The sequence below is a fragment of the Bidens hawaiensis genome, unplaced genomic scaffold (assembly GCF_021521415.1).
Source record: "Bidens hawaiensis isolate Kalapana, Puna unplaced genomic scaffold, B.hawaiensis_p1.1 tig00032923_1, whole genome shotgun sequence".
Classification (NCBI taxonomy): domain Eukaryota; kingdom Viridiplantae; phylum Streptophyta; class Magnoliopsida; order Asterales; family Asteraceae; genus Bidens; species Bidens hawaiensis.
In genome coordinates this window covers 109,288-135,484 of record NW_027505270.1, presented here as the reverse complement: position 1 = coordinate 135,484, position 26,197 = coordinate 109,288, and the positions used below count along the sequence as shown (strand labels likewise).

At 34.7% G+C, this 26,197-nt stretch overlaps 1 protein-coding gene and 1 pseudogene across 1 annotated transcript; both read right to left on the bottom strand.

Moving 5' to 3' along the window:
- Window positions 1-5,656: 5,656 nt before the first annotated feature.
- On the bottom strand, window positions 5,657-7,380 carry LOC143612018 (putative indole-3-pyruvate monooxygenase YUCCA3 pseudogene; annotated as a pseudogene).
- Window positions 7,381-16,226: 8,846 nt separating this feature from the next.
- Window positions 16,227-19,379, bottom strand: LOC143612014 (beta-amylase 1, chloroplastic-like). The gene is made up of 4 exons (XM_077086098.1): window positions 18,811-19,379; window positions 17,470-17,680; window positions 17,277-17,387; window positions 16,227-17,188 (listed from the first exon to the last, which is right to left on the bottom strand). Exons 1-4 carry the CDS (start codon window positions 19,377-19,379, stop codon window positions 16,400-16,402), a joined length of 1,680 nt encoding a protein of 559 aa, XP_076942213.1. The 3' UTR covers window positions 16,227-16,399.
- Between the last annotated feature and the right edge of the window lie 6,818 nt (window positions 19,380-26,197).

The window sequence follows — 26,197 nt, the reverse complement described above, 5'->3', positions numbered from 1 at the left end:
ATGCAAACATTCCAGGGTTTATTGCGCCATATGTAGGCGCTCCATACGTGTTAATTGAGCATGAAAACGGGTTTCAACCGCAAGATGCTAAAGAGTTATTCAATCACCGTCACTCGTTATTACGAAGCGTCACTGACAGAACATTCGGGTCACTTAAAGAACGGTTTCCAATACTGATGTCAGCACCTTCTTACCCTTTACCGACACAGGTGGTTTTTTTCGTTTTCATTTTCGTTTCCTTTTTTGTTTTTAATAACATGTACTGAAAATATGTTGGGGGACAGGTGAAATTGGTGGTGGCAGCCTGTGCTTTACATAATTACATTCGCGATGAAACGCCTAATGATGTCATCTTTAAACGGTTTGAAAATGAGAATTGTGTTTTGCGGTTGGAGGAATCGGTTTTACAGCCAACTGATTTTGAAAACCCCGAGATGCTTATGCATGCTGGTGGTAATCAAATGATGGATGTATATGTACTCTTTGATGCCCAACAAATTGAACAGAGTTCGCAGTTGCGTGACACTATCGCTGCTGACATATGGAACGATTATGTTCATGATTTTCCAGTTACCGGAGTTTAATAGCATCGGAATTTTATTTATCAAAACCATTCTAGGTTTTAGATTGCACATATTTAGCAAAAGATTACTAGTCATTGTAGTTGACATTTTTGATGCCCAAAGAATGATTTTATCATATGTTAAGGGGACTTCTGTGAGTTGGGTAAAAAGAACCTGTTTGATTTTGGTATCTTGCTTTCATTCTTTTCTTGAATATTAGCATTACCCCACTTTATGCAAGGGGTGTTTGGTTTGTGAATATGATTGTGATGGTGTATGTTAAGCCTAGCAAAAGTCTAAATGTGGTTAAACAAAACAGGTTGTTTTGACAAAACAAGGCTTAGGATCCTCCTCATACACCAATATGGATCCTCACACATCACTTTTTCTCATACGGCTCGTATAGAGCTATACAAGCCGTATAGCACCCAAGTTGTGTTAGTTTGTGTCAGATGTTGTCGGTCATTGTTTCTAGTGTCTTGTATAGCCCTATACGGGCTGTTTATCCCAATACGAGTCGTATAGGCCTAAACGGGCCGTATAGACAATTTAAAAAAAATTAGACACTTTTATAATGTGTTATGTTATCTTTATTCTAAAAGTTAGAGAGAATGTAAATGCACTGCTTACGAGGTGTTTACATAAAAATTTGAAGATGAGTAAAATATTTAAAGGTTTAATAATATAATAGGTTAAATTGAATTTATATTAGCATAACATACTTGGTTAAGTAATTTGTAGTTGTACATCAAGAACATTCGTTTAAGATTATATTATGACGTTTTTCTGCAAAAGTTTTCTATATGATCGTATAGCCTACACGACCCGTATAGGTTTTATGGTGTACCAAGTGCTATACGAGCCTATACGGTCATATAGGCTGCAAAGTTGTTTTTTTTTGTCCCATTCGTACACTTGTCAGTCATGCGTAGCTTGTGAGGCACGTATAGGCCTATACGAGCTGTATAGGCATATACAATAAGCATGGGGGCGATGTATGAAGATCACATCCCTAAAACAATTTGGTTTGAGTTAAAATGGGCTCAGATTGAATGAACAGGTTTAGGGATAAAAGAAATCAAAACAAGATTATCCACTATATTTATTTTATTTGTTTTTGGTGGCTAGTGACAACGATGAAGGTGGCGGCAGTAGCGACACTGTTGTTGGTGATGGCGGTCATGGGTGGAGCCGTGAAGGTGATGTCCGCGTATAGGCGGTAAGGACAAACAATGGTCATGAGTGGCGCCAACTCATTTTGATTTGCTTTAAGTTAACAAAGTTATATATAATGGTGGCTAATTTTGGCGTGTTGTCTAATTTGAGCATACCCAAATTGAATTGTTGCCTAATTTAAGACGACTCAAATTAACCTATATTCATTTTTGTTATTATTATTATTATTATTATTATTATTATTATTACTATTTTTTGCTTTAATCAACCCATTCACGTTAAAAAATGGATCATGATGGCCACTTATATAGTTATATGTTTGTGTATGTTTAGCTAAAGGCATGCGTATGGGAAAATGGGGTTAATTTAAATTATTTTGTAGGTATTTTGATTAATAAAAGCATCTTTATTTATCTGCATAAAATAAGTTACTTTTGAGTTTGAGATTGTTAATTACAAATGGTTTGTTTACATTAAGATGTAAATAAATAAGTTATAGCCTATAGGAAAGCCGAAAGCGGTTCATACAAGTTCAAATTGGTTTAGTGGGCCGTCTCATTTGGATAAGTGACTTGCAACTTTCCAACCAATTGTGTGGAGTGGACGAGTCTTGGCGTTTTAAACTTGGTTACAAAGTGTGGCGTTGACTTTGCTTCTTGAAAAGACTGTCCCTTCACCATTGGTGAAACCAAATGATAATATTTAACCCCAAATCTTGATCATTGAAAAGACTTGTGCCTTCATCATTGGTAAATCTTAGAATTGTTTAAATAGCTTGAAACTCGCTTGAAATAACTCGTTCGATATTGATTAGTTGCATGGTCGGCTGGGTTTGTAAATGAGCCGAGTTTGAGTTGACTATGAACCACTTAGTTTGAGTCGTGAGCAACACTAAGTAACATACTGAAACGAGTCACTTGTAGTTGTTAATTCGATATGAAGTGAGGTAGTCAAACTGTATTGACCTATAAGCATTTTTTTCTTTTATTTTATTCAGTGGCGGACTTAGAAATATTTTTCGGGGAGGGGAAATTTTTAGCGGTCATTTCGCTATCATATATTAATAACTTTTTTCGGTCTAGTTTGGTTTGGTTCAAGTCTAGTCATATTAAAAAATAGATAACTAAACTAAATTTCGATATTGAATACGTCAAAAATTATTACAAATATATAACCAATAGTGTTAAAAAAAAAATTTTAACCGGCCGGTCATAGTATGATAATATGTCTTTAGCAATACATAATAGATAGATACTAAATTGTTAAAATTAAATTATATAGCTAGATAAGTACAAATAAATAAAGAAAAGATAAAATCAAAGAAAAATATAGTACCTTAAGTTTTTGTTATTATGATTAAAATAATAATAGAAATAGTCGATTTTCAAATCAAATAATATGAAAAAAAGAAAAGGGTAAGATAACATCCGGTAATAAAATTCAATAAAAAAAAACTAGATATTCAATTAACAAATGAGTAAAGTGAAAAGCAAAAAAACTTTAAATTTTACAATATATGTTTAAACTAATATGATATTTTATCTTAATAATTAAAATGGTAGATGAAGTACATATTCGTAATAACTAGAAAAATATAAATAAATTCTATAGTACTATAGTAGTACTTTTTAATAGAATGACTTCATGTTTGACAAATCTAGCACCTATTTATTTATTTATTTTTTTTTTGAATGTTAATGCCTAACTCCTACTATTTACATTATACCACCATTGTCAGGAATCGAACCCTGGACCTCTCACCCAAAGGCCAAAGCCTTTACCATCCCACCAAAGTGGAGATGGCAAGTTGCAACAACTCAACCTGCAACTTTAAATTGTTTTTCATACATTGTACGCTATTCTCCTATTCTAAAGTTTCTTCCTTGTTATCTCTTAATTTTTATTTCAACAATCAACCTGCAAGTTGCAACACTATAAGCCACCACTATTTTAGCAAAATATTTTTTTCTGATCAGGTAGCAATTGTTCTCTTTCTTATATTGTTTATATAATTATTATGATTATTGAATAACATAAGTCTTTAAATAAAACATGTTTTGAGAGGTCTTTAAATAAAACATGTTTTGAGAGGTCCTGTGATTTTGAATGATTCTTGATGGATCATTACATCTAATTATATATGCGCAAAATAGAATATTAGTAATTCTTTTTATTTATAAAGGGAAACGGAAATTAATATGTTATTTATAAAAAAGGAATAACAAACATTGTCCACCACTCGACATATAAGTTATTAAGATATTATTTAAAAAAAGGAAAATAAAATATATCAAAGTTGGTTTACATGTCAATTCAGTTTGATTAATTCAGTTATTTATACATGTGAACATAATCGGACAATACATATTGGATTTAAAAGAAAAATAACAGAACCATCGGTTTCTCAATCATTTAAGTTTGTTTAATTATAATGATGCCATGTTAGTCAAACCGGTGACCACAATATAATAAAGATCTTTTAAGTTCCGTTGCCGACCCACAAATGAGTTGCAAGTGATTAACGATTAAGCATCCATTTAGACGAAAGTTTTTATCTTCAATTGTATCTTTTGAGTGAAAGCATAACACATATAATATTCAAAAAGTCAACCAACTAAAAAATGATATAATCTTAGTTTAAGCAAAGACATTTTTGAAGTCAAAAGGGATCATACCTTTTGTTACATGCTCATACCTTTTATTACATGCTCATATCATGTCAAAACTTAAAATACAAAAGTCAAAGAGCCGCAACTCAAGATACACAAGTCAAAGGGTTATAATTATGTTTTGTATTCTTTGGCTGTCAAAATTGCATTTTTCACCTTTAATTGTCAAATTTTTCTTTCTTGTAACTTAAAAAAGCAGACATAATAAACCACCTTGCACTAATTCCATAGTGGTTAAAAACAGTAAAACAATATTTTTAAAAAGAATTTAATCAAATAAGGGCATGTGCCATCTTTATTCAAGCAACTAAATGTCATTTTTAAATTGTTTATGTTTATATTTTATAAAAACAATTTTTTTAAGAACTACCCGACTACCCGTTATAGCCATGTGAATATGAGCCGTAGGTGCTTGAGTTATTAGTCTCATTAAAGGGAAATAGCAATGTTAGAGTTATAATGAAAAGTGAACCCACCATGTTAGTTTGGACCCTAGACGAATTATTTTTAGTCCTTCCTTTTTCATTTATTACAATAATGGACCATTGTACAAAATATATAATTGGATACATTTCTAAATTCTAAATCTAATAGTAAATTGCACTATTGGTAAGGTGAAGTTTCACTTTCTATGTCTATTATCTTAATAGTTACACTTTTGGTCTTTTGGATAGGCGTATCTCGATTTTAAGCGTTTATTTTTCTAGAGTACAACTTGACCCCTTACTACTTCTTAAAAATTGTTCTTATATATCTTAAACTTCTTACTCTTTGTAAGGATCGGATAGAAGCGAATGAAGATCGTAACTACCCGCTAGTTCATTGTGTTTGACTTGATCAACGCCACATTGTCCAACACGAAAGTTTCGATCCTCAGTTTTTATTTTATTTATTTCAGTCTCGTGTTTTCTAGTGGTGGTTCCGTCCATCATATAAACCAAGTGAATGATTACATAGTTTAAGGACCACCAGAAAATGTTCTATAGTGGAAAGTAAAATTTTAACCTATCACACTTATTTTTTTACTTGCTCTATTTATTATCTTAGTATCAACACAATCTATACAATAGATGTTAATTATAACAATTTCTTTCTCAACAATAAAGAGATACAAAAGATTAAAAGTAAAAAAAAACAAAAGCCACCTCTTCCTTTACACTAACACGAGAGGGCTTCTTACCAACATATTTTAAACTCAAATGATCATAGTTAGACATTGTGTTAATATTCTACTTGTTACATCTTCAATCACATGAAACTGTGACACAATGGCCGGGTTTCTTCATTCCAAATTCTAGCAATGTCCTGCGACACTCTAATGGCATCAAACGCGGCACCCGATAAACCTCTCCTTGTGAACCCGACCGCATACAACCCACATTTCCCCTTCCACCCCTCTGGAAACGGCGTTGTTGGTATCCCTTCTTTTGAAAACATATCACTTTCCTGCTGTCACCAAACATTCAACTATTACGGTTAATTCTTTTGAACATTCCATAACGGCTAGTAAATGAGTCTAAAATACCATTTTTAGTGAACGAGTCAATATTATAGTTTTAGTAAACTGGTCAAAGTTATAATTTTAATGCACATTTTTTATTAAGTTTTACTTTTATTTTTTTTTATATAATAAAAGTTTGATATTATATTTCAAACCAAATTGATCTAGAGGCAGGTAAGCAGACAACAAGTTGTGTTGTCACCCCTTTTATTTGAGACATGTATAAAACTAGTTCTTAAAGTTGTTACCTTCAGCCACGAGGGAACGTTGCTACAATACCCTGTCGCCAAAATAACCGAATCGACATCAAGATTGCAACCATTTACGAGCTCTACACCACCCCTTGAAAACTTCTTGATTCCAGGAACAATTTGAATCTTCCCAGATTTAATCTTTTGTAGTGCACCAATATCCAAAACAGGGGTTTTCCCTTTAGTGTTCTTGAGCTCAATTGGACCCATTAATGGTCTCTTTATACCATATTTCTCTAAGCTCCCAAGTTTAAGCCAAGCAATAATTAATAGTATCTTGTCAACCATCTTTACCGGCAACCATTTCATTAATAAAGTTGCCAATTCGAATATTGATTTCCTCGCAATATCCCTTGGTAACACATGAACCTGTGAATTGTAGAACAAAGTTAATTTCAGTTTTGGTTATAAAGTTTCAAGACTATGTTAAGTGAATTATCATTATGGAGTTCTATATGAAACGAACCGAGTTTCTAACCACCATGAACGGGAGGGCATTGTGGTGACAAAGATCAAGAGAGACTTCAATGCCGGAATTCCCACATCCGACAACCAGAACCTTTTTGCCTTCATAAGGCTCACCGGACCGGTAGTCACAAGCATGCATAACATGGCCATTAAACTCATCCAACCCTTCAAACTTTGGCACCACTTTCTCTGCATTTTCACCGGTGGCCACCACAAGCCACCTACATATGTACTCAACCTCACAATCACCTACCACCGTTCGTACCCTCCATAATCCACAAACCTCATCGAACTTGGCTGACTTAACGGATTCATTGAATCGTGGGTTTATCTCAAATTTTTTTGTGTATGATTCAAGGTAGTTAACGAATTGGTATTTCGAAGGGTACTCGGGGAAGTTAGGTGGGAAAGGGAAAAAGGGTAGTTGACAAAATTGCTTAGGAAGATGGAGTGTGAGGCGGTCGTAAGTTTTGTTTTGCCAGAGAGATGCAATGCAGTCGGCGCGCTCTAGGATTACAAAAGGGACTCCTTGTTTCCTGAGCCCTGCGCCGACTGCAAGGCCAGACGGGCCAGCTCCAATTATGACTGGCCCGTTGACCACTATGCATCTCCTGGAGAACAGGTCTCTGTGATCAAGAGCTCGTTGAACCATTGTTGGAAATTGATCAAGATTGATACCACAAGCACAAAGCATCAAAGCCTCAATGGAGAGCAAAGTTAGTGAGTGAAAGCAAATAGTCTATGTATGTTTTCCAATAAATGAATAGGACAATGATCAAGAGAAAGACTTAAGAGGAATGGGAAATGTGTGGAAGGGGTGAGAGAGTAATGCAGAGGTATAAATAGAGTGGAGTTGGCCACCAGAGATGCATGTGATTGGGACAGATATTAGAAAATGCTAAGAACTTAAGTTGATCATTTTCTAAATGAACCAAAGTAATCATAATTAGTCAAGTTTCTTGTTTTTTTTTGTCTAAGTGTGAGTGCCACAAGTTTTTAATTCTTATATCCTTATAGAAGTTGCAACATATGTCCGTACGTTCAAAAGAGGCTAAATGACGGAGAGGATGGAACGAAATGATTATTGGACAAAGGATATCCAAAATATGTGACCATAATTTAGCTCGGGTTGTATGTTATGGCTAACATGATTAGTTAATCTGTGTTGCTTTGCTAAGTTTAGGCAATCATGTTGGGAGGCATATGATTAATGATGGGGAACTAGAGCATTGGAGTGAAGTTTTTTTCTTTATTTGTACCAAAACCCGAAAGAATATGCATCTAGGTCCTTATCATGAATATCTTGTACCAAAGTTTGGCAAATGTGTACTTGTTGGTTATATAGAATGTACGGTCGCTCACATACGGTAAACTGAAAATGATTCAGCATATATGCATGTTCATGTATATTGGTGACACAACTCATGTTCAACAACCTTAATAATGCTAGGTGTCACATGGGAGGAGTCGTGGACAAAGAATAAAACGAGTTTACCAGACAAGATGATTTGTTTAACTTATACGTGCGTATGAACGTATTAGTTACATCAAAAATGAAAATAAAAATCTAAATAAGAAATTCTGTCATTATTGAAAGTGTATCTTTAAGAGGACCATGTATCTCAAGTAGATATATTCCCCATTTCATGGCTAACATCCTGGCATATGGGAACTACCTAAAAACTATTTATTTACATAAATATAACACACCACCAAAAGATTCATGATTAGTTTTATACATTAAAATAGTTAAAGCAACAAAGGTTGGATCATATAGTTTGGCCCTCAAAAGTTGGAAATATTCCATAAACTCATTAGTCATTTCTTTATTTTGCCCCTAAAATGTTTCGGGTAATCCATTGCCCAAAAAACCGGTGGCTGCCTTTCTTCCTCACCCGAACCTCTTCTAAGCCACAAGTTCCATCAACTTAGTACACGGTAGCCTTCAGCCTTGATTCCTTGTCGCTCGCGTTGGTATTGATCGAAATCAAACTAAAACGAAATTTGATACTTAATTTCTTTACATGTAAGTCGATCATGTTTCCCCCAACTAAATGTGTAGAGTTTCTTTTATTCTTTATACATATCTAAGGGAGAAGTAACTTCATGCGCCTCTAATAAATAATCAATTGATTTACGGTATATCTCAATCAGAATTTTGTAAATTATTTTATTACGACATAAAGGAAAGTTACGGGTAGACAGAGTTACCTCTAATTAGATGGAGATTTCCCTAACAACGAAAATGAAATTTTATTAGTGTTATCGGTCAAGTTTAGCATGACGACTTATCGAGCTTATCACATTATTAACTATTAAAATCCAATTTTCCCGGTTAATGCTATAGTCTTTGTTATTTAAAAGTTTAAAACCGAGATTTTACATAGATTGCAGGCTTACAGCTACCTATATATGTTTCTGAAACAAAGATATATAATTGATGTTTTCTTTTATTATTATTGTCATTGAAATAAAATAGCGCAGCCTGCATGTTGATCTTTTCGCTTGCAAATGCATGGAGCACATACACAGATAAATTAAATATAACCATAAACTCCAAAGTCAAAACAACAGCGATGATCCATCATTAATATTAATGTTGTTCATTTCACGCCTGATCTAAATTAGCTCAATGCCTAGCTACACATATGCGCATGGTTTGTATATATTATACTCCGTATTAATATATATAATGAACCAGGGGTAGACATATATAATATACGTAAGAATATTGTGTATCATTTAAAGTTAAAGTTATCATTAGTATTGATATAATTTCAAAACCCGTATGATATAGCCTTCTTGGTAACTAATTTTATAAATCTCATCTTGTTACTTGTTAAATTAATAATATCAATTCATATTTTTACATATGGCTTGGGAAAGTTAACATACAAATTAAATTAATATGCTAATTGTGAGAATTAGGTTGAGTTCTTATATATACAAGTAGATTAGTTATGTAATTACATCATAGTATAATTTAATTACACTATGATATTGTAATTACACAATTAACACATTAATTTAATTTGTATTTGATAAAAACCCATAATATACATGTTAATATATATATATATATATATATATATATATATATATATATATATATATATATATATATATATATATATATATATATACGCGCGCGCGCTGTGTGTTAATTACTCGAAAACAACTAAAATATTAGAGGGCTATCCTAGAAGGAAATTTTTGGCATAGCAACAATGTTTTCATGAACCAGTTGCCTTATAACGGGTTTACTAGTTTGACCGGTTTTAAAAAGAAAATGAATAACTTAATTATCAAATAATTTAAAATTTTAGAACATAAATATATAAGTAATTTAAAAAGCTTAAGTGTTGTTTTGGAATTTTGTTTTCAGTTAAAATTAGTCGGTCCCTCTATTTATTATGGAAATAAATCGTTGATCATTGCGACGAAGACTATATCCGTTGATACTATAAATGTTGGCATGTTGCAACGGTAAGCAATTATCTGGTTTCATGGTAGTTTGAAGGTAAGAGCATTCCCAACAACTCATCTATCTACATGTCATAATTGCATTAAAAATCATTATATTTTTTTAATTAATTAATATTTGTTATATCTTTATCATTAGAATATATCACTCATCAACTCATAATCACTTTCAACGGGTATTAAACAATTATAGAACATGAACAGTATTTATCCAAATATACAGATCATAAACAGTAATATTTTATCTCTCTTATCCACTCACAAATCAATAAATCATATCCACTTAACTACACTCTAAAATATAGAGATCATTTTCACATAATATAGAGTAACTATCGGAAATGATCTAACGAGTGGTCCTATATAGGTGGTGATATCACTTTTATTTTGATCATATTTTATTCTATAGAGATAAAATAACTATACATTTATTTGAACTTTTAATAATATGCATTAACTATAAGTACTTTAGAAATGGATAATAAATTATTCGTTTAATTACTCCACTCATTATTTCACTTTCCGTCACTAGACTCTCTCTCTCTCGACTTTCTACTTTAGCGACCGCATAACATGTTTTTATATTATTGTTATATATTTCATTAAAAGTTTTTTTTTAAACGGAGTTTTCCCCTCCAAGTTTCATATTTGTAGAACTTGGATAATGTCCACATTAATTATTATTATTATTATTATTATTATTATTATTATTATGCTTCAAACCCTATGCAAAGTGGCTAAGTGTCATGCAAGGAACTAGATGCACACGTACAAGAGATGTCAGTTATTTGCTTAGTTGGTTACCGTCTTCTATGGTCATTTAAGTTTACTTTTCCTTGTTTGAATAAGTCACTTATGTTAGTGGGTAGTTATTAGCTACTTTCTAGGTAGTCAGTTCATTTGTTTTCCTATTTAAGAAATCTCTGTACGTGTAGTTCATTATCACATGAAATAGCAAGTTTTTAATTTCAGTTATTTCATCTTCTACAATTAATTTTCATTAGTGTTCTGAACCATCATTATGTTGATAACATTAGGCATATATAAATAATTAAGCACAAAAATATAATCAAACGCATATCTAATATTGTAGGGGTAGGGTCCCGGTATGACCCTTTACTTATTACAAAAGATGTTATATTTGTTATGTTATTATTTGTTTACTAACCAATGTCCAATGGACTGGAGGGTTATGAAGGTAACCCCTAACCGGGCTTGACCCACTAAGATTAGGGTTCATGATGGTTGACATGGAGTCCCCTATATAAAGGACCTTCATGTCTCATTTGAAGCGATCCTCTCTTGGACTCTCTTGACATCCACCAATATTTTTGTGTCTGTAAAAAAAAGTTTACTCTTAACAGTCACCTTCACTTCCCCCTGGTCTTTCCATGGTAGGTCTCGAGCAACTGGAAGAAGAGCAAGGTGCGGGTTCGTACGTGTTCAAAACCGAAGAGAACATCCATCTGACCAGGCGAGGTGGGATTTCATGTTTCTTCAAATACAAATTATTATTTACCGGTTAATTATAATAATAATCAATGTTTGAATATTAATTAGTCTATATTTATTGATAACATTTTGCATGATAGAAAAGAGGATTTAAAGATCCATAACTTTGTTAATCTTTTCTCATGAAACTACTTTGAAATATCTTCTTTCCACGTATATACGAAAAACAAATGATTGACAAAACTGAAATGAATTAAAGAATTTAGATAGCTAATTAGAATATATTTTGTAGTGTACGGGATGTAGTATATATTAACATGAAGGCACGATTTAAATCAAATTTTCTTACTTGCATGTGACCTTAAGATGATAGGATTAGAAGAAGGTGGCCGGTGTATTCTAATCTAATATATCCCTAAGTGGAACTCTAATCATTTGTTTTTGTTTTTTTTTTCTTGTTGCAATTATGGGTTTAATTATTATATTAGGGAAATCAAACCAAATATTCACTCCATCAATATGCCAATTTGAATATTTTTGAACGATAAAAAAATACAAACAAATAAATAAACATATAACTTAATTTGAATTAATGAACGCATTAAAAGTTTTACTTATGTTTTCATAAGTCTACATTTAAAAAAACTTATTCATTTGCTTTACATAATTTTAACATTTTTACGTATCGTTTTTCGCACAGTTTGATTGTGTTTGAAAAGTGTAAAAATATGCACTTGTGAATGCATATAATGTACTAATGTATGCATAGTTGCATACATATGCATTATTGCTGTTTTCAATTAAGAGAGAAAAAAAAACATAAGGTAGACTTGGTTCAATGATTAATTAACGAAAGGATAGATTTGGTTACGAATGAGGACTGATTCTATCTGTAAATGAAACCAAATTCAATGGCTGATTACCAAATCTTCCTCGTTGTGCTCAACTTTTGCAGTTCTAATGTCTCAGATTCACTACATAAATAATATCTCAATCTGTAGCTAGTTAGATCTTATCATTAATTTCACTTGCTAATATCAACATCTTTAAAAAACCCAATGATCATATCCCGAATAACAAAAAATATAGTATGGTTTGACATATTGCTTGACCGTTAAGTTACAACATATTGTGCGTATGTAAACTCTACCAAAACTGTACATTGAACTTCAATATTTTGTGTTGTAAATATATATTATTTCAAAAGCTTTTGGGTGCATGTATTCAGTGTATATAGCCACTACTTGTTTCAAATATAAATTAAAAATCTACACCTGCAGGCAAAACAAAATGAGAAATTTAAAAGCATATTGCACTTTAATGCGAATTGTTTTTATATTCTTTGCATATAAACTAACTAAACTGTAACAACTGAAACTGAATATTTAAAATACAAGTTATATTATTGGTATATGGGCATTGGGCATATAGATCCATTTTTAAAATATAACAATTCTGCATTTAGAATTAGTTTGTTGAGACGAGACATCCAAAAACTTTTATAAATAAAAAGGTTTTGGGTTCAAGTTCTCACTTATAATAAAAAATAGAAGTTTCAAGTTGAACAATGATTTTCTCATCTTTAGTGAATTTCCTCTAAAGTAACATATAAAATAATCATAAACCACATTTTTCCTTTTTAATTTAAAAATACTAGGACATGCATGTGTATTGCTTATGGTATAAGGATGAAACCGAAACTTTAAAAAATAATTAGTTACTCCAATTAATGAATGAATAATGTTTTTCATTTAATTTCATTTCCATTATAAAATTGATAAATATAAATTGCGAAATTTTATTTGTATAAACGAAGAACGAGAGACTTGCATGTGATCACATGATCTTGGATTTGCATGAAAAAGGTCAGACCATTTCTAAAAACTTGGCAATTAATTAATTTTCCTTTTTTAATTTGAAATACTAGGGCATGCATGTGTTAAAGCAAAATATAATTAAAAGTGTTGAAATTTTATTAATCTGTTATACTTTAGTAGAGCATTAAACAAAATGGCATATTGATTAGCTATCTATACCCCTTGTGATTATAATAATGTTTTATTCTTTAGGAAAATTGTTTTTATTGGTCCCAAGTATTTTATTTTTGTCGGCGCTGGTCCCAACTATCATTTTGCCTGGCAACGATCCCAAATTTCATATACGTTGATTCCACCAGTTCGCGATTAACGAAGTACTAACTCCGTTAGGTAAATGCTGATGTGTCCATCCTAGCTGTCAAAATCATGTGACATGGCTGCCTACGTGGACCTGTATGTGTATTATACTTATACTTAAACCCTAATCTATACCAATGTTCAATTACTCTTCAAAACCCTCAAATTCTCTCAAGCCCTAATTGAATTAGTGAATGGATTTCACTCTCAAACCTTAATAACACTCTCCTCATAAGAGTTCATCATCATCATCTAAAGAACCCTATATTCTTCTACAATGGTGGACAATTTTTTGGGGGAAAGGAGCCGATAGTTGCTTCCATATGCCAGAAGCAGCGGCAACGGTGGGTTTTGACGGTGGTAGCAGCACACGAAGATGGTTGGGTAGAATCAAAAGACGGTGGTAGCGGTACACAGAGATGGTTGGGCAGAATCAGAGGACGGTGGTAGCGGTACACGGAGATATCAGAAGGCGGTAGCAGCCGACGTGATTTAGGTTTCCGCCACGATAACGATGGCGTTGATGATTGAGATGCAGGGGAGCCAAGTGATCGATGGTGGCTACTAAGGTTGTGGGCGATTCGACTCTAACCTATTTCCGACGAACAGGTACAACCTCCGGCATCTACAACCGGCGATGAAGGAGACGTGAATATTTCCCATGGTTGCCTACGTGGATTCCATGTAAACATGTTAAGTATAAGCTAAAATCCAAGTAGGCAGCCATGTCACATGATTTTGGCAACTAGGACGGACACATCAGCATTTACCTAACGGAGTTAGTACTCCGTTAGTCGTGGACCGGTGAAATCAACGTATGTGAAAGTTGGGACCGTTGCCAGCCAAAATGATAGTTGGGACTAACGCCGGCAAAAATGAAATACTTGGGACCAATAAAAACCAATTTTTCTATTCTTTATAATTTAATATATTTTAAGATAAATAATACTATAAAATTTACCCTTTTAAGGGTGCACAAAGGCATTAGAATACTAATGTGATTTGCTCTACTAACATAATTTTATAAGTAAGGTTGTTTGGAGGTCTATTAGGGACGTGGTTGAGTAGAAGTTCGCCCGCCTACAGCTGATAGTGGCAGCATTACGCTAAGACAATGGCTATTTCATATGAACAGTTAGATGTGCCGGGAAAGGGCAAGGTTTTTAGGGCATTCACATCTCATATTCTAATATCCTATCTTAATCCTTGTAATTTAATTAAAAATTATCATTTCTTAAATTTATTTTTAATTTTCTAAAAACTTCTCATGTCTCATTCCCTATCCTCATCCCTATATTATTTTTCTTTTAATTATTGTGTTTTCATATAGTTGAATAACATGTATATGTGTCAACATTTAACTCGACAAGACGAATTTGAGAGATGAATAGTGAACCCTTAAATTTAAGGGATAAACATGTTTCCCTTAAATTGTGGGGATAAGGAACAAGACAAAGTTATATATGTTTTAATGTGATTTACATAAATTTTAAGAATGAAGATGAGACTTGAATGCTCTAAATTACATGAAGGTGAATGATTTAAGGTTTGAAGTATGTGGGCTTTGGATTAATGGGTTGGCTGGAACTAGGATTAAGTTTAATTTTAATTTAGCTGGATTTACTTAGTTTACAAGTTTAAAGTTTGATTTAGTTGGATTTAACGACTTGTTCATTTGTTTATTAGTAAGTAAAAAATCAAATTAATTTATTTTTGGGATAGGGTTGCAGTGAACACATAATTTTTCATGGGTATCACTATTAAAAATTAATTAAACCAAACACTTGAGTTCCAGTATAAATTATACAGTATATAAGAAAAATTCATGGGGCATTACTTGACACTAGTAACCTTGGTCCGCCCCATGGATGCCACCAAATGTCGATATAAAGATCCACACAATTGGATACGTGCTACCACAATTGTAACTTATATCCCCATAGTTCTACTATCATTCCTCTTGTTGCCAACGATGTGGCCTTAGATCCGTCATTGTGTATGCCGCCACGTAATTCTTAGATCAAACCCAGTGCAATGCATTTAGGTTCTATTTGTGTCATGGATGATGAGTTGGAGGAGAGAGACAAGAGAGTGTTGGAAAATCACAACTAAGTGGACTCATTTGTGATGTTTTAATGGTGAAGGAGAAAGAAAATGAAGAAAGAAAATCTTTGCATTGAAGATGGTCTTACTGTTTACATTTGATGAGTTATATTTTTGTTTTTTTCAAGATTATATGTTTTACCTATACCGACATATCCATTGTCTTTCGCTACAATTTGAGTGTCCAATTTCCTAATGCTCTGATTGTAATAAATTATATTAAATTTCACTAGTCAAGTGTTATTGTAATAATCTTTACCATAACTAGCATGGTTAATTCTAGTGGGCTGTGATGAACCTCCTAGACCAAACCCAAAATAAGGTACTCTGTACAAAACCCAGATATATATAATTTGAACATAAGAGTTGCCCAAAACACCCAAAACTTGAACATCAAAGGCACTTAATTAAAGTTGTATAAATTTCACAACAAAGTGTATATGATATATAGCCCACCCTTTATTATTACCCTGCTATTCAAAATATAGCCCACCCTATTACTCATCTAATTCCCAGAGTAGATACAGATACAACACACCAAATAATAAACACTTTCTAATCAATGCATAAGTGCAACAGCAGCTTCCTGCACCAAAGGCTCAGTCACATGCACAAAATGCTCAGCCTCTCTTTCCACTTGCTCCCAACACTTGTGCACATCTTTCCCTTCTTTCATCTTCTTCACAAATGCCACAAATCTCCTCCAATTATCCGCCTGAAACAGCTCCGGGTTCATCCTCAGATACGTAAACGCACACATTTCATCGCTTTCAGATAACGAAGCCGCCTTCAATATCTGCTCGTGCGCATATTCATCGTATCTAGGTAACGCGTTTTCTCCCGCCAGCGCCACTTGTGCTTCCCGGGTCGCTGACGTCACCTGCTGCACAAGCTTCTCAGGCGCACACAACGCGTCCTGAGGCTGCTCGTGATCTCGCATTTCAATACACGTGAAGTTGAAAACCGCACCGTGACGTGCCAGCATTCGGGCTATCGGGAGGTACCCGTCTCGATACCGTGTGTTGTAATAGCCTGCAGTGAGTTCAGGTGCGTGGGACCGGGTTCCGTAGTGCCAGTGGATTCCCGCTACTTTGACTGAGATTTTGACCCATCGGTTTTCGAAAATTGAAGTGGCGGATGTGAGTATGCGGTCTCCGTGATCTAATAACATTTGTGAGTACCATGAGAGGAAGAACTCGCCATACTCGCTGTTCCAGCCGCCTTCTCTCTTGAAGAAGTCGGTGTCTTCGGGCCAGTTGTTGTACTCACCTGCATCTGTTGGCCCCGTGCTGCCCCATTCGGGCTTACCATAGTTCTCAGCTGCAGCTTTCAAGCTGCTAAGCATATACTGCAATACAATATCATCTATGGTTTAAACATTTATTCCACAAAATATAACAAAGCACAACAAACAGAGGTGTGATTAATCAACCAACCTTATCATAACACTGGAAGGCACCGATTCCAGGGAATCTCCATATCCCGTCTTTCTCGGGGTAAGACGGGTATCGAAGCTCTCCGGCTGGACCCATTCCAACTTGAATTTCCTGCATACATAACATGCCAAATTAAACTAAACATTTCATAGAATGAATATAATAATTATTGCTAAAAGTAAAGATATAGTACCACAATGGTGTCACCAAGAAGATGACTGAATTGGTCTCTGAAAGAACGCATGTAATCAGAGTAGCATTGAATGGGAGTCCTGCCTTGAAGGCAGGGGATAGTGTCACAACCAAGGGAAAGATATTCATTGTTCCTTCTTCCCCATTGATCTGTGTATGCAAGGTCAGGGTCTTTATTAATCTCCTCCAACACCCATTTTGGAAGTGGTATCCTGCAAATTTACAGTAAAGGTAAGGTTTTGTTTCCAACATAAAGAACAGTCAAACTTGCAGCAACTTTCCTCCTATCAATTCTTAGAGTACCAATAAGTTTAGAAATATTTTATCGACGTTGATGATGTGTACGTGTGCAAACGAGATGAGCCGCTTGCGAGCTACTCGAGCCCGGGTCTCAAATAATTCTCATTTAGTTATCGATCTCGAGCTCGAACCTTGATTGTAATTTGTAAAGAATGTTTAGGTTCGTCAAGCCTTAACGATCCTAGTGTATTTTTAAGAAATAACTTTTTTAAGACCTCTATATATTAATTTCAAACTACAAAACCAAGCACAAGCCGAGCTTTTGGCTCATTTAAGGCACGACACACAAGCTTGAGCCAAGTTTAGGCTCGCTAATGTTTTTCACAAAATATATAGAAATAACTGAAAACGTATATAAATTAATAAATAACACTAAACGAGCCCGAGCCTCAAATAACGCTCGTTTAGTTATCGAATCCAGGCTCATGCCTTGATTGGAAAGACTGTTTACCGGTGACGCTTGGACGAATACACCGTGGTAGCCGGACTCAATACATATAAAAATTTTCGTAAACCAACGTGAGCGGGATCAAAATTTTCGGACGAAAACGAGTAAATTTGGACTACATATGAAAGTTTTCTGACGAAAACGTATAAAGTCACACTGTTTACTGTTTAGCTAAAAAAACAGGGGTGACTGGAGTCACCCGGGCCACAATACCGTTTAGGTCTGTCAAACCTCCACAAGCCTAGTGTATTTTAAAGTTTTAACTCTTAAAAGACTACCATGTATTAATTTCACACTACAAAACCAAACACAACCCAAGCTTTTGGCTCATTTAATCACACAACAAAGCCAAGTTTGAGCCTAGCGTTTGGCTCGCTGACAAAAATGCACACAAGCTTGAGCCAAGATTTAATTAAGTTTGATGATCGAAAAAAAAAAAAAGATTTAATTAAAAATGCATAAAACTAATGAATAACTAAAAATCCAGCCGAGCTGCCGAGTTTGAGCTCGAGCTTGGCTCGTTTAAATAAGGAGGAAATCAAAGATAAAGGAAGCATGGAAAGAATCAATCAAAACGGGTTAATAGCTACGCACGTGCAAGAGTCACCGACGTTGCCGCCACACTGATGAAACGACATGACAGCCTGCACCTTCAACCCATGCTTCTTAGCCATCTCCAACAGCTCCGCATACCCACCCCAGTTATACTCCCCAGGCTTCTCTCTCTCCACCAACCCCCACCACACGTCCATCATTATCCCCTCCACACCCGCACTCTTCAACGCCTGCAAACTCCCATTCATCGCCTTCCGTCTGTTCACTCCGTTCGCCATCGTCACACTGTCCAACGGCATCATCACGTACACCGGCACACCCGTACCCGTACCAGTTATATCTCCATGTTCTCTCACCACCGGTTCCTCCGTCATCAACGCCTGACACGCCACCGACAGATCCGCTCTCATCGGACTCATCGGCGGAGACGGTGATAGCCTCTCCATTTCCGCCGGTTGCTTCTGTACGGACACGCGGATGTTCGCCGGTGGTGTCCGCCACACGGCGGAGGCGCTCACTACTGCTGTCGTTGGCTCCGTGTGGCCGGAGTCGGTTGCGATTGGAGTACCGGTGAAAGCACCTCCGATCTGGTTTAAACTCATAGCCATGAATACAATGATGAATATACCATATAATATTCCTTAACAAACAAAATATAACACCGATTGAATGCTTATAAATTCTGGAATGAGAATCAATGGGTGTGTATATATGATTTTAAATATAAGAAGGAGACTTGGAGATTCAACAAGGATTACGTGAATATGATTTTAAATTAGCATTTAGCAAGAAAAAGTCTAAATAAATAAAATAAAATAAAATTAAATATATAAATATTATTATTATTGTTATCTTGAATGAACCGTGAAGTAAGTGCCACGTGTAAGAGTGGAAAAGTATACGGCGAAGCGGATGGGACGGATGTGATCATCTCCGGAGTCATGTGAAATGGGCGGTGACGACGCGCTTTATCGGTTTCACGAAAAGTATGGTCCACGACCACGTGGCGTTAACCGAGTGATACCAACTCGCCCAATGTGTCGTAGTCGAGATGATACAAAATGGATCCGGATGATTTCAGAAAGAGGATTGAAAAGGAATACTTAAATTAGATATTATTTTTTTGTGGTGAATATGTTTTTTCTGCTAAACATTATTATATGAAAAAGATTATTATTATTATAGCACATAAGAGAGTTAAGTGAGTTTATGCATTGTAATTTTTCGAGTTAATGAAAGTTACAAGGATCGAGCTTATGATCTAAATTCGTTTTGTGTTTTCGCTTCTGGTAACCAAACTTCAATTGGTATCAGAGCCAAGTTCAAGAAATCGATAATTGGTCAGCGGCGATCGGTGGCTTGAGAGGAGCTATCAATCGCGGAACCGAGTTGGGTTCGTACTGATACGTCGGAGTATCGGCGTGGTATAGTTACAGCGGTGCAGTGAGTAGGATATTTGTGCGACGACAATTAGGAAACAAGTCGGTTCCCGTCGAGGCGTAGCTGGTTATTGGCTACAGTGAACAATCCGTTTGTGGTGGCAGTAGGCTCTGCCTGATCGGGGAATTCCGGTTGCGTACGATTCGTATATCAGTTTTCATAATTGTGTGGATTTGTGATTACGTAAGGGGGTTAACTTTAAGGTTTGTTTTCTTGACAATTAAAGGGCATGTCACAAAAGTCAAAAGGTGACCGAAACAAAGAAGGTAATTCGTGGAAGAAAAGGGATTATTCAGGGGTTCAATGTTTTCGTTGTGACGAGATGGGTCACTTCGCCTCGGTATGCCCGGCGAGAAGAGGAAAACGTGCCGAAGCTAACCTAACCGAAGCAAACGAGCTAACAACAACTAAGGAAGTTTTGATGAAGATTAGTATTAATGATCAAGTCATGTTGAGTGAAGAAAACGTGCATCCTAAGCGGTACGAGTCAGAACCGATGGAGGATGGTTTTTGGTACCTCGATAACGGGGCGAGCAATCATATGACGGGTATGAAATCTTACTTTTCTGAATTAGATTAAACTGTTGTTGGGCAAGTTCGTTTTGGTGATAGTTCGTGTATCGACATCAAGGGAAAAGGTTCCATTACAATTATTTGTGATGATGGTATTGAGAGAATTATTTCAAACGTTTATTTTATCCCGAACTTAATGAGCAATATTTTAAGTTTGGGACAAGCAACCGAACATGGGAGCAAAGTGATTATGGAGGATGATCAACTTTTACTTCTTGATAAATCGAGAAAGGTGATTATGAAGTCGGTTAGATCTAGAAATCGGTTATACAAGGTTAGGCTTCGGGTTGAAACACCGATCCGGGTTGAAATACCGATCCGAGTTGAAACATCGATGTGTTTGCTATCAATTACTTCGGTTAAAAAGTTTGATGACCGAAGTACTCCTATGGTTAATCTCGGTACCGAACCCGGTAAAAAGGCATACCGGAAGCACAACCCGGTTAAGAACCAAACTTCAATTTTTTATGAGAAAATAAGGTGGGACCGGGTTGATAAGAATCCTAAAAACCGAGTAAATTTGATTCAGAGTAGCCCGAGTAAGGTTGCAAAGAATGTTGCAGTCCAAGCTAAAGGTTCGGTTATTTCTTTGTCTGGTATGCAAACTGATCCGGGTCCATCCACCGTGAGACGATTGACTCGAACCACCATTTTTCCAAAGAATATTAATGATTTTATGTTGGAAAGAAAGGTTCGTTTCGAGCAAGGAAGAGACAACGATATTGATGACCCGAAAATACTTTTAACTTAATATGGTGAACCGACGAGTTATGTCGAGACATCCGGAGTAAAAGAATGGGAGAATCGAGACAAAAGAGAGATGCTCGAAGTTAAAAGTCCAACAATATTGAAGTTTGGTGACCAGAATCGAAAACACAAAACGAATTTAGATCATAAGCTCGATCCTTGTAACTTTCATTAGCTCGAAAAATTACAATGCATAAACTCACTTAACTCTCTTATCGATATAACCCACAAGCTCGGGTATATATACTAATTTAGATTTTAAAACCAAACTAGACTAGAATACAAATACTATAATCATATTCAAATATTAATTGGTAAAAACAAATCTAAATAATAATTAATAAATAAATTCCTTGTTGTCCAAGTCATTGGCTCGACTTGTTCACCAAGTAATTTATTCCATGTAAACCAAGTCACGTGCTCAACTTGATAAACAAGACACGAACTCATCATAGGCTCGATGAGTCGGCCAAACCCGCCTTATTGACTCGATGACGGAAATTAAGTCCAACAATCACCCCCTAATTTCCGACTTGAAATAGATGGTCTTTGACTTTAAACTTGTTTTCTTTGACATGATGTTTTGACCCATGATTTTGACCTTCTCGGCTTTCACAACCATATTGGTCTTGATCTCCCGGAACTCCTCTTGATCCATGACTGTGTTCTTTTGGTTCTCCCGAACTCGACTACTTCTGTGACCCTGTCCCCGACCATTCACTCGGTCGTATGAACTTGCATAACCACTCATTTGGCTGCAATCCCGATAATCTAATCGAGTGAACATCAATCTTTCTTGATCATCTTTTGTTCCCGAATCAAAACACGAGCACATATTTGAAATCCTTGGTCAAAACATAGCTCGTTCAACCCGTATAAAAACACACACCGATTGAACTGGCTCGTCCAGTCCAAATAAAAACCCGGTCTAACCAACTTGTTTAACCGATAAAAATAACTCAAGCTTGTAAAACCAAGAAAACAAAGATATACCAAGTTGTTTTAATCTTTTGTTATTCCTCGTCGGTCACCAAAAGGAAACAAATACCGAAATTTTTTTCTTCGGGTTATCGTAGCACACAAAATCAAATAATAGATGGTGTGAAAAATTTATTTTCGTAACCTGTTGAAGCGTCCAGTAATTTAACTTCAAATTAATTCAACACCTATTGATTAATTAATGGTAAAACAACTACACCAAAAAGCAAACCTGCTTGTTTCCCACTAGCCGCCTTCCACCGTTCCGATCACAACCCTTTTAAACTTGGTTGTAATTCCGATCACAACTCAACCGACTTGACCGAACCATCCTTACCGATCACGAGTTTGATCGATGTACTGAGTCTTCGATCACCTCCTCACCGATCACGACTTTGATCGATCAACACCAAGAGCTTAACCGCTCTCATACCAATTCAAGTCCCGGATCGATCCGGGATAATAAACGAGAGTCATTCGTTTATTTGGTGATTGATTATCGATCCGGGACTTGACTCATCCATGCTCTTTAACATATTCAACTTTGATTTTACGTTGAACTTATCAATTATCACACATAATTCTAATCTAAAGTAGTTATTCAACGAGAAATGCGGATTTAGTTAATCATAATATATCTTGGATGATGGTATATTATAAAACTTAGTTAAGTACCTGTAAATATACACATAAGGTCGTACTCCCTGTAGGAGAGCGTCCTACGACCAAGGGTGGTGCGATCATGCTCATACATCACATAGTACCACCTATGTAAGGATCCAGACATACGTATACCACAGCCTGAGGGCTAGGTTTATACCCATAGTTATAACGGTTTTAGGAACACATAGTTCCTTGTAAACAATTTCACATAACAAGTTTGACTCATTTGAAAACAAGTTTAAAAGTTTGGGGACGTATTCACCTTGTCTCTTTAGGATCGACTTCACCCACCGTCCAAGGGTCTTTCCCTTCTTTATCTCGCACCTATAGTACGAGAATAAATATTTGTTAGTTGGATACACGATCCGGCTTAAGACCTTTAGTCTTATTTTATATCTCAATCCTCGATTGAACCTTTAGTTCAATTCTCTTTTACTTGAAAACTTTTAGTTTAAAAGTAAATTATAAACCTTTAGTTTATATTCAAAACCCGACGTTTTTTCTTCTCTAAGAAACGTAATCTTTTTCTTTTATTATTTAAGAATACTCTTTATTTATTAAATAATATTTTTATAACAAAGAATATATACATATATACTTACACACATATATATGTAATCATAATATTCAATAATAATATTTTCATTCGTTTCTTTGTTATGTTTTCTTTTCTTTTCTTTTATCGAGGTATCGAGTATAACCTCGATTTTAGGGCTTAAGCCTTAATATAATATTGAATTATATTGAATTCATTATTACGCCTAACCTTAGTGGCGTATAGAAACTCTAGGGACTTTGAGCAGCACTACAACGCTGCTTGATCTCTTTTGGTCGTCAAACGATAACGCCAAACTTCAACTCTCGACAACACGCTTATCGAGATTCATTGCCATTTTAACAACACCGATTTGGTATGTGGGTGGAGGGTAGCACAAACTCTAAGGAAACGTCGGTTACACAAACGAGAGATTCAAGGCACGCTTATCGAGGAAACGAGGCACGAATTTCGAGGTATTCTAGAGAGATAGTAGAGAGATGTGAGAGCAGCTTTTGGGATGTGGAAATGATCTGCCCTTGTCCGCTATTTATAGAGCTCAATTTGGTTCCCATCGCGGTACGCGATGGATCCCTGGGCTGACCTATCGCGTACCGCGATATAGGTCAGCTGAGTCACAGCGTAGACCTGCCACGTGGCGACACGTGGCGGCAGTGTTGCCACGTGGTGACACGTGGCAGCACATAGTGCCACCGTGTGCCACGTGGCACACGTGTCAAACATTGTCAGACACCCCATCGCGGTACGCGATGGGAGTCTCTTCTGACTCGTCGCGTAGCGCGATGGGCCAGGAAAACAGATTTTTCATTTTTAATCTTCAAGTTTGGATTTTGGCAATTTTGATCCCTAGACTTTGAAAAGTTAATACTTTGAACTCGAAATTTTCACGTTGTTACATTTTGCTCTTGAGAAAAAAATTAGCTAACAAAAAACAAAATTTACCTATTGAAATCTACCAGGTAAGTTTTATAAATAAATAATTAATGAAATTTTATGATTAGTTTAATCAGTTCATCAAGGTGGTCCCCATGCTATACAAATAGAATAGCCCAATTACATTTTAGTATTTTACACATAATGATAAAGAGCCGTGCTTCAAATAATTAAATCTGATATATTGAAATACTAGGTTAGCTACCCGTGTAGCATACGGGTTAAATAAATAAATTTATTCAAATAATAACACAATGTGAAATACAAAAACTTTCTTCAACAAATATAAAGATATATTATATTGTAGAATAAATTACACAATTTGGAAATAAAAAGTTATTAGAAAATTCATAAATTTCAAAATATTTCTTTGTACACAATATTTGTAGTTTTATTTGTAACTTTACTTTCAATATCAAAACTTATTAGTTTCACATTGTTTCTGTTTTTATCTCTAGATAATGAAGCATATAACTGACCATAAGTTAAAATTAATTGTCTAAGAAACAATAAACTATCTATAATGATTGATCTTAGCTTATATTAATTTTCATTGCAAACAATAATAAAGTGAAAATTTCATTCTTTGAAATTAATTATTTTATTAAGGTGTAGGATTTCTTTTAAGAATAAAAGTATGAGTTCCAATATTACTTCTGGATATGATTTCAGCTTCTGTAGCACGATTATCATATTGTATTTTCATATGTAGTCTAGTTTCATTGCATATACCAAATTTCTAGTTAATATTTTAAGCAACATAACATCGACTTTTAGGGCTAACCTATGACTTGACAACCTAATATATTGAGGCTATTTAAAACATCATGAAACTAATACTTTCTTGTAACATATTATTTTATGGCTGATAGATACCATTTGAAAAATGGTAATATTTTCATCTCCCGAAAACATGGATAACAACGTTTGCTAATTATTTGAACGACCTCATTTTTTGGTGCAATTCGTTCACAATTTGTCGTCTGATTAACAATTTGCTAACGTCTAACATTTTATTCCAAAGATAAGAAGTTTTCTTATCCACCTGAAAACCAAAACATGTAGTATGGTATTTATATTTTGTTAATTTTTAAGATGATAAACTTAACATAAATGATGAGTTTATTAAATAATCAATTAGAAAAAGAAGTTGTAAATAGTTATTTTTAAACCAACCCGTGACCGAAACTCATTCTATTCATAAATTGTTTTTACCTGAACCATGTTTAATACTTTAACCAGTTAAAGAAACCAGCTCGTTTATATTAACATAAACACTGAGAATACATCAATAGTGAATTTTCTTTTAAGGGTTCGAAAAAAAAACTTGTAATTTAGTAAACAATCATATATATATATATATATATATATATTTAATAAGCTAAATTTTATTGAAATTTTAAATTTAAGTTAATCTTGCCTATTCATCTAATAATATCATTTCTAATAAAACCTTGATAATTAATTAACTAATATATAATAGATTTAAAACCTTAATTTTTATAATCATTATTCAATATCAACGTGAAAATTGAT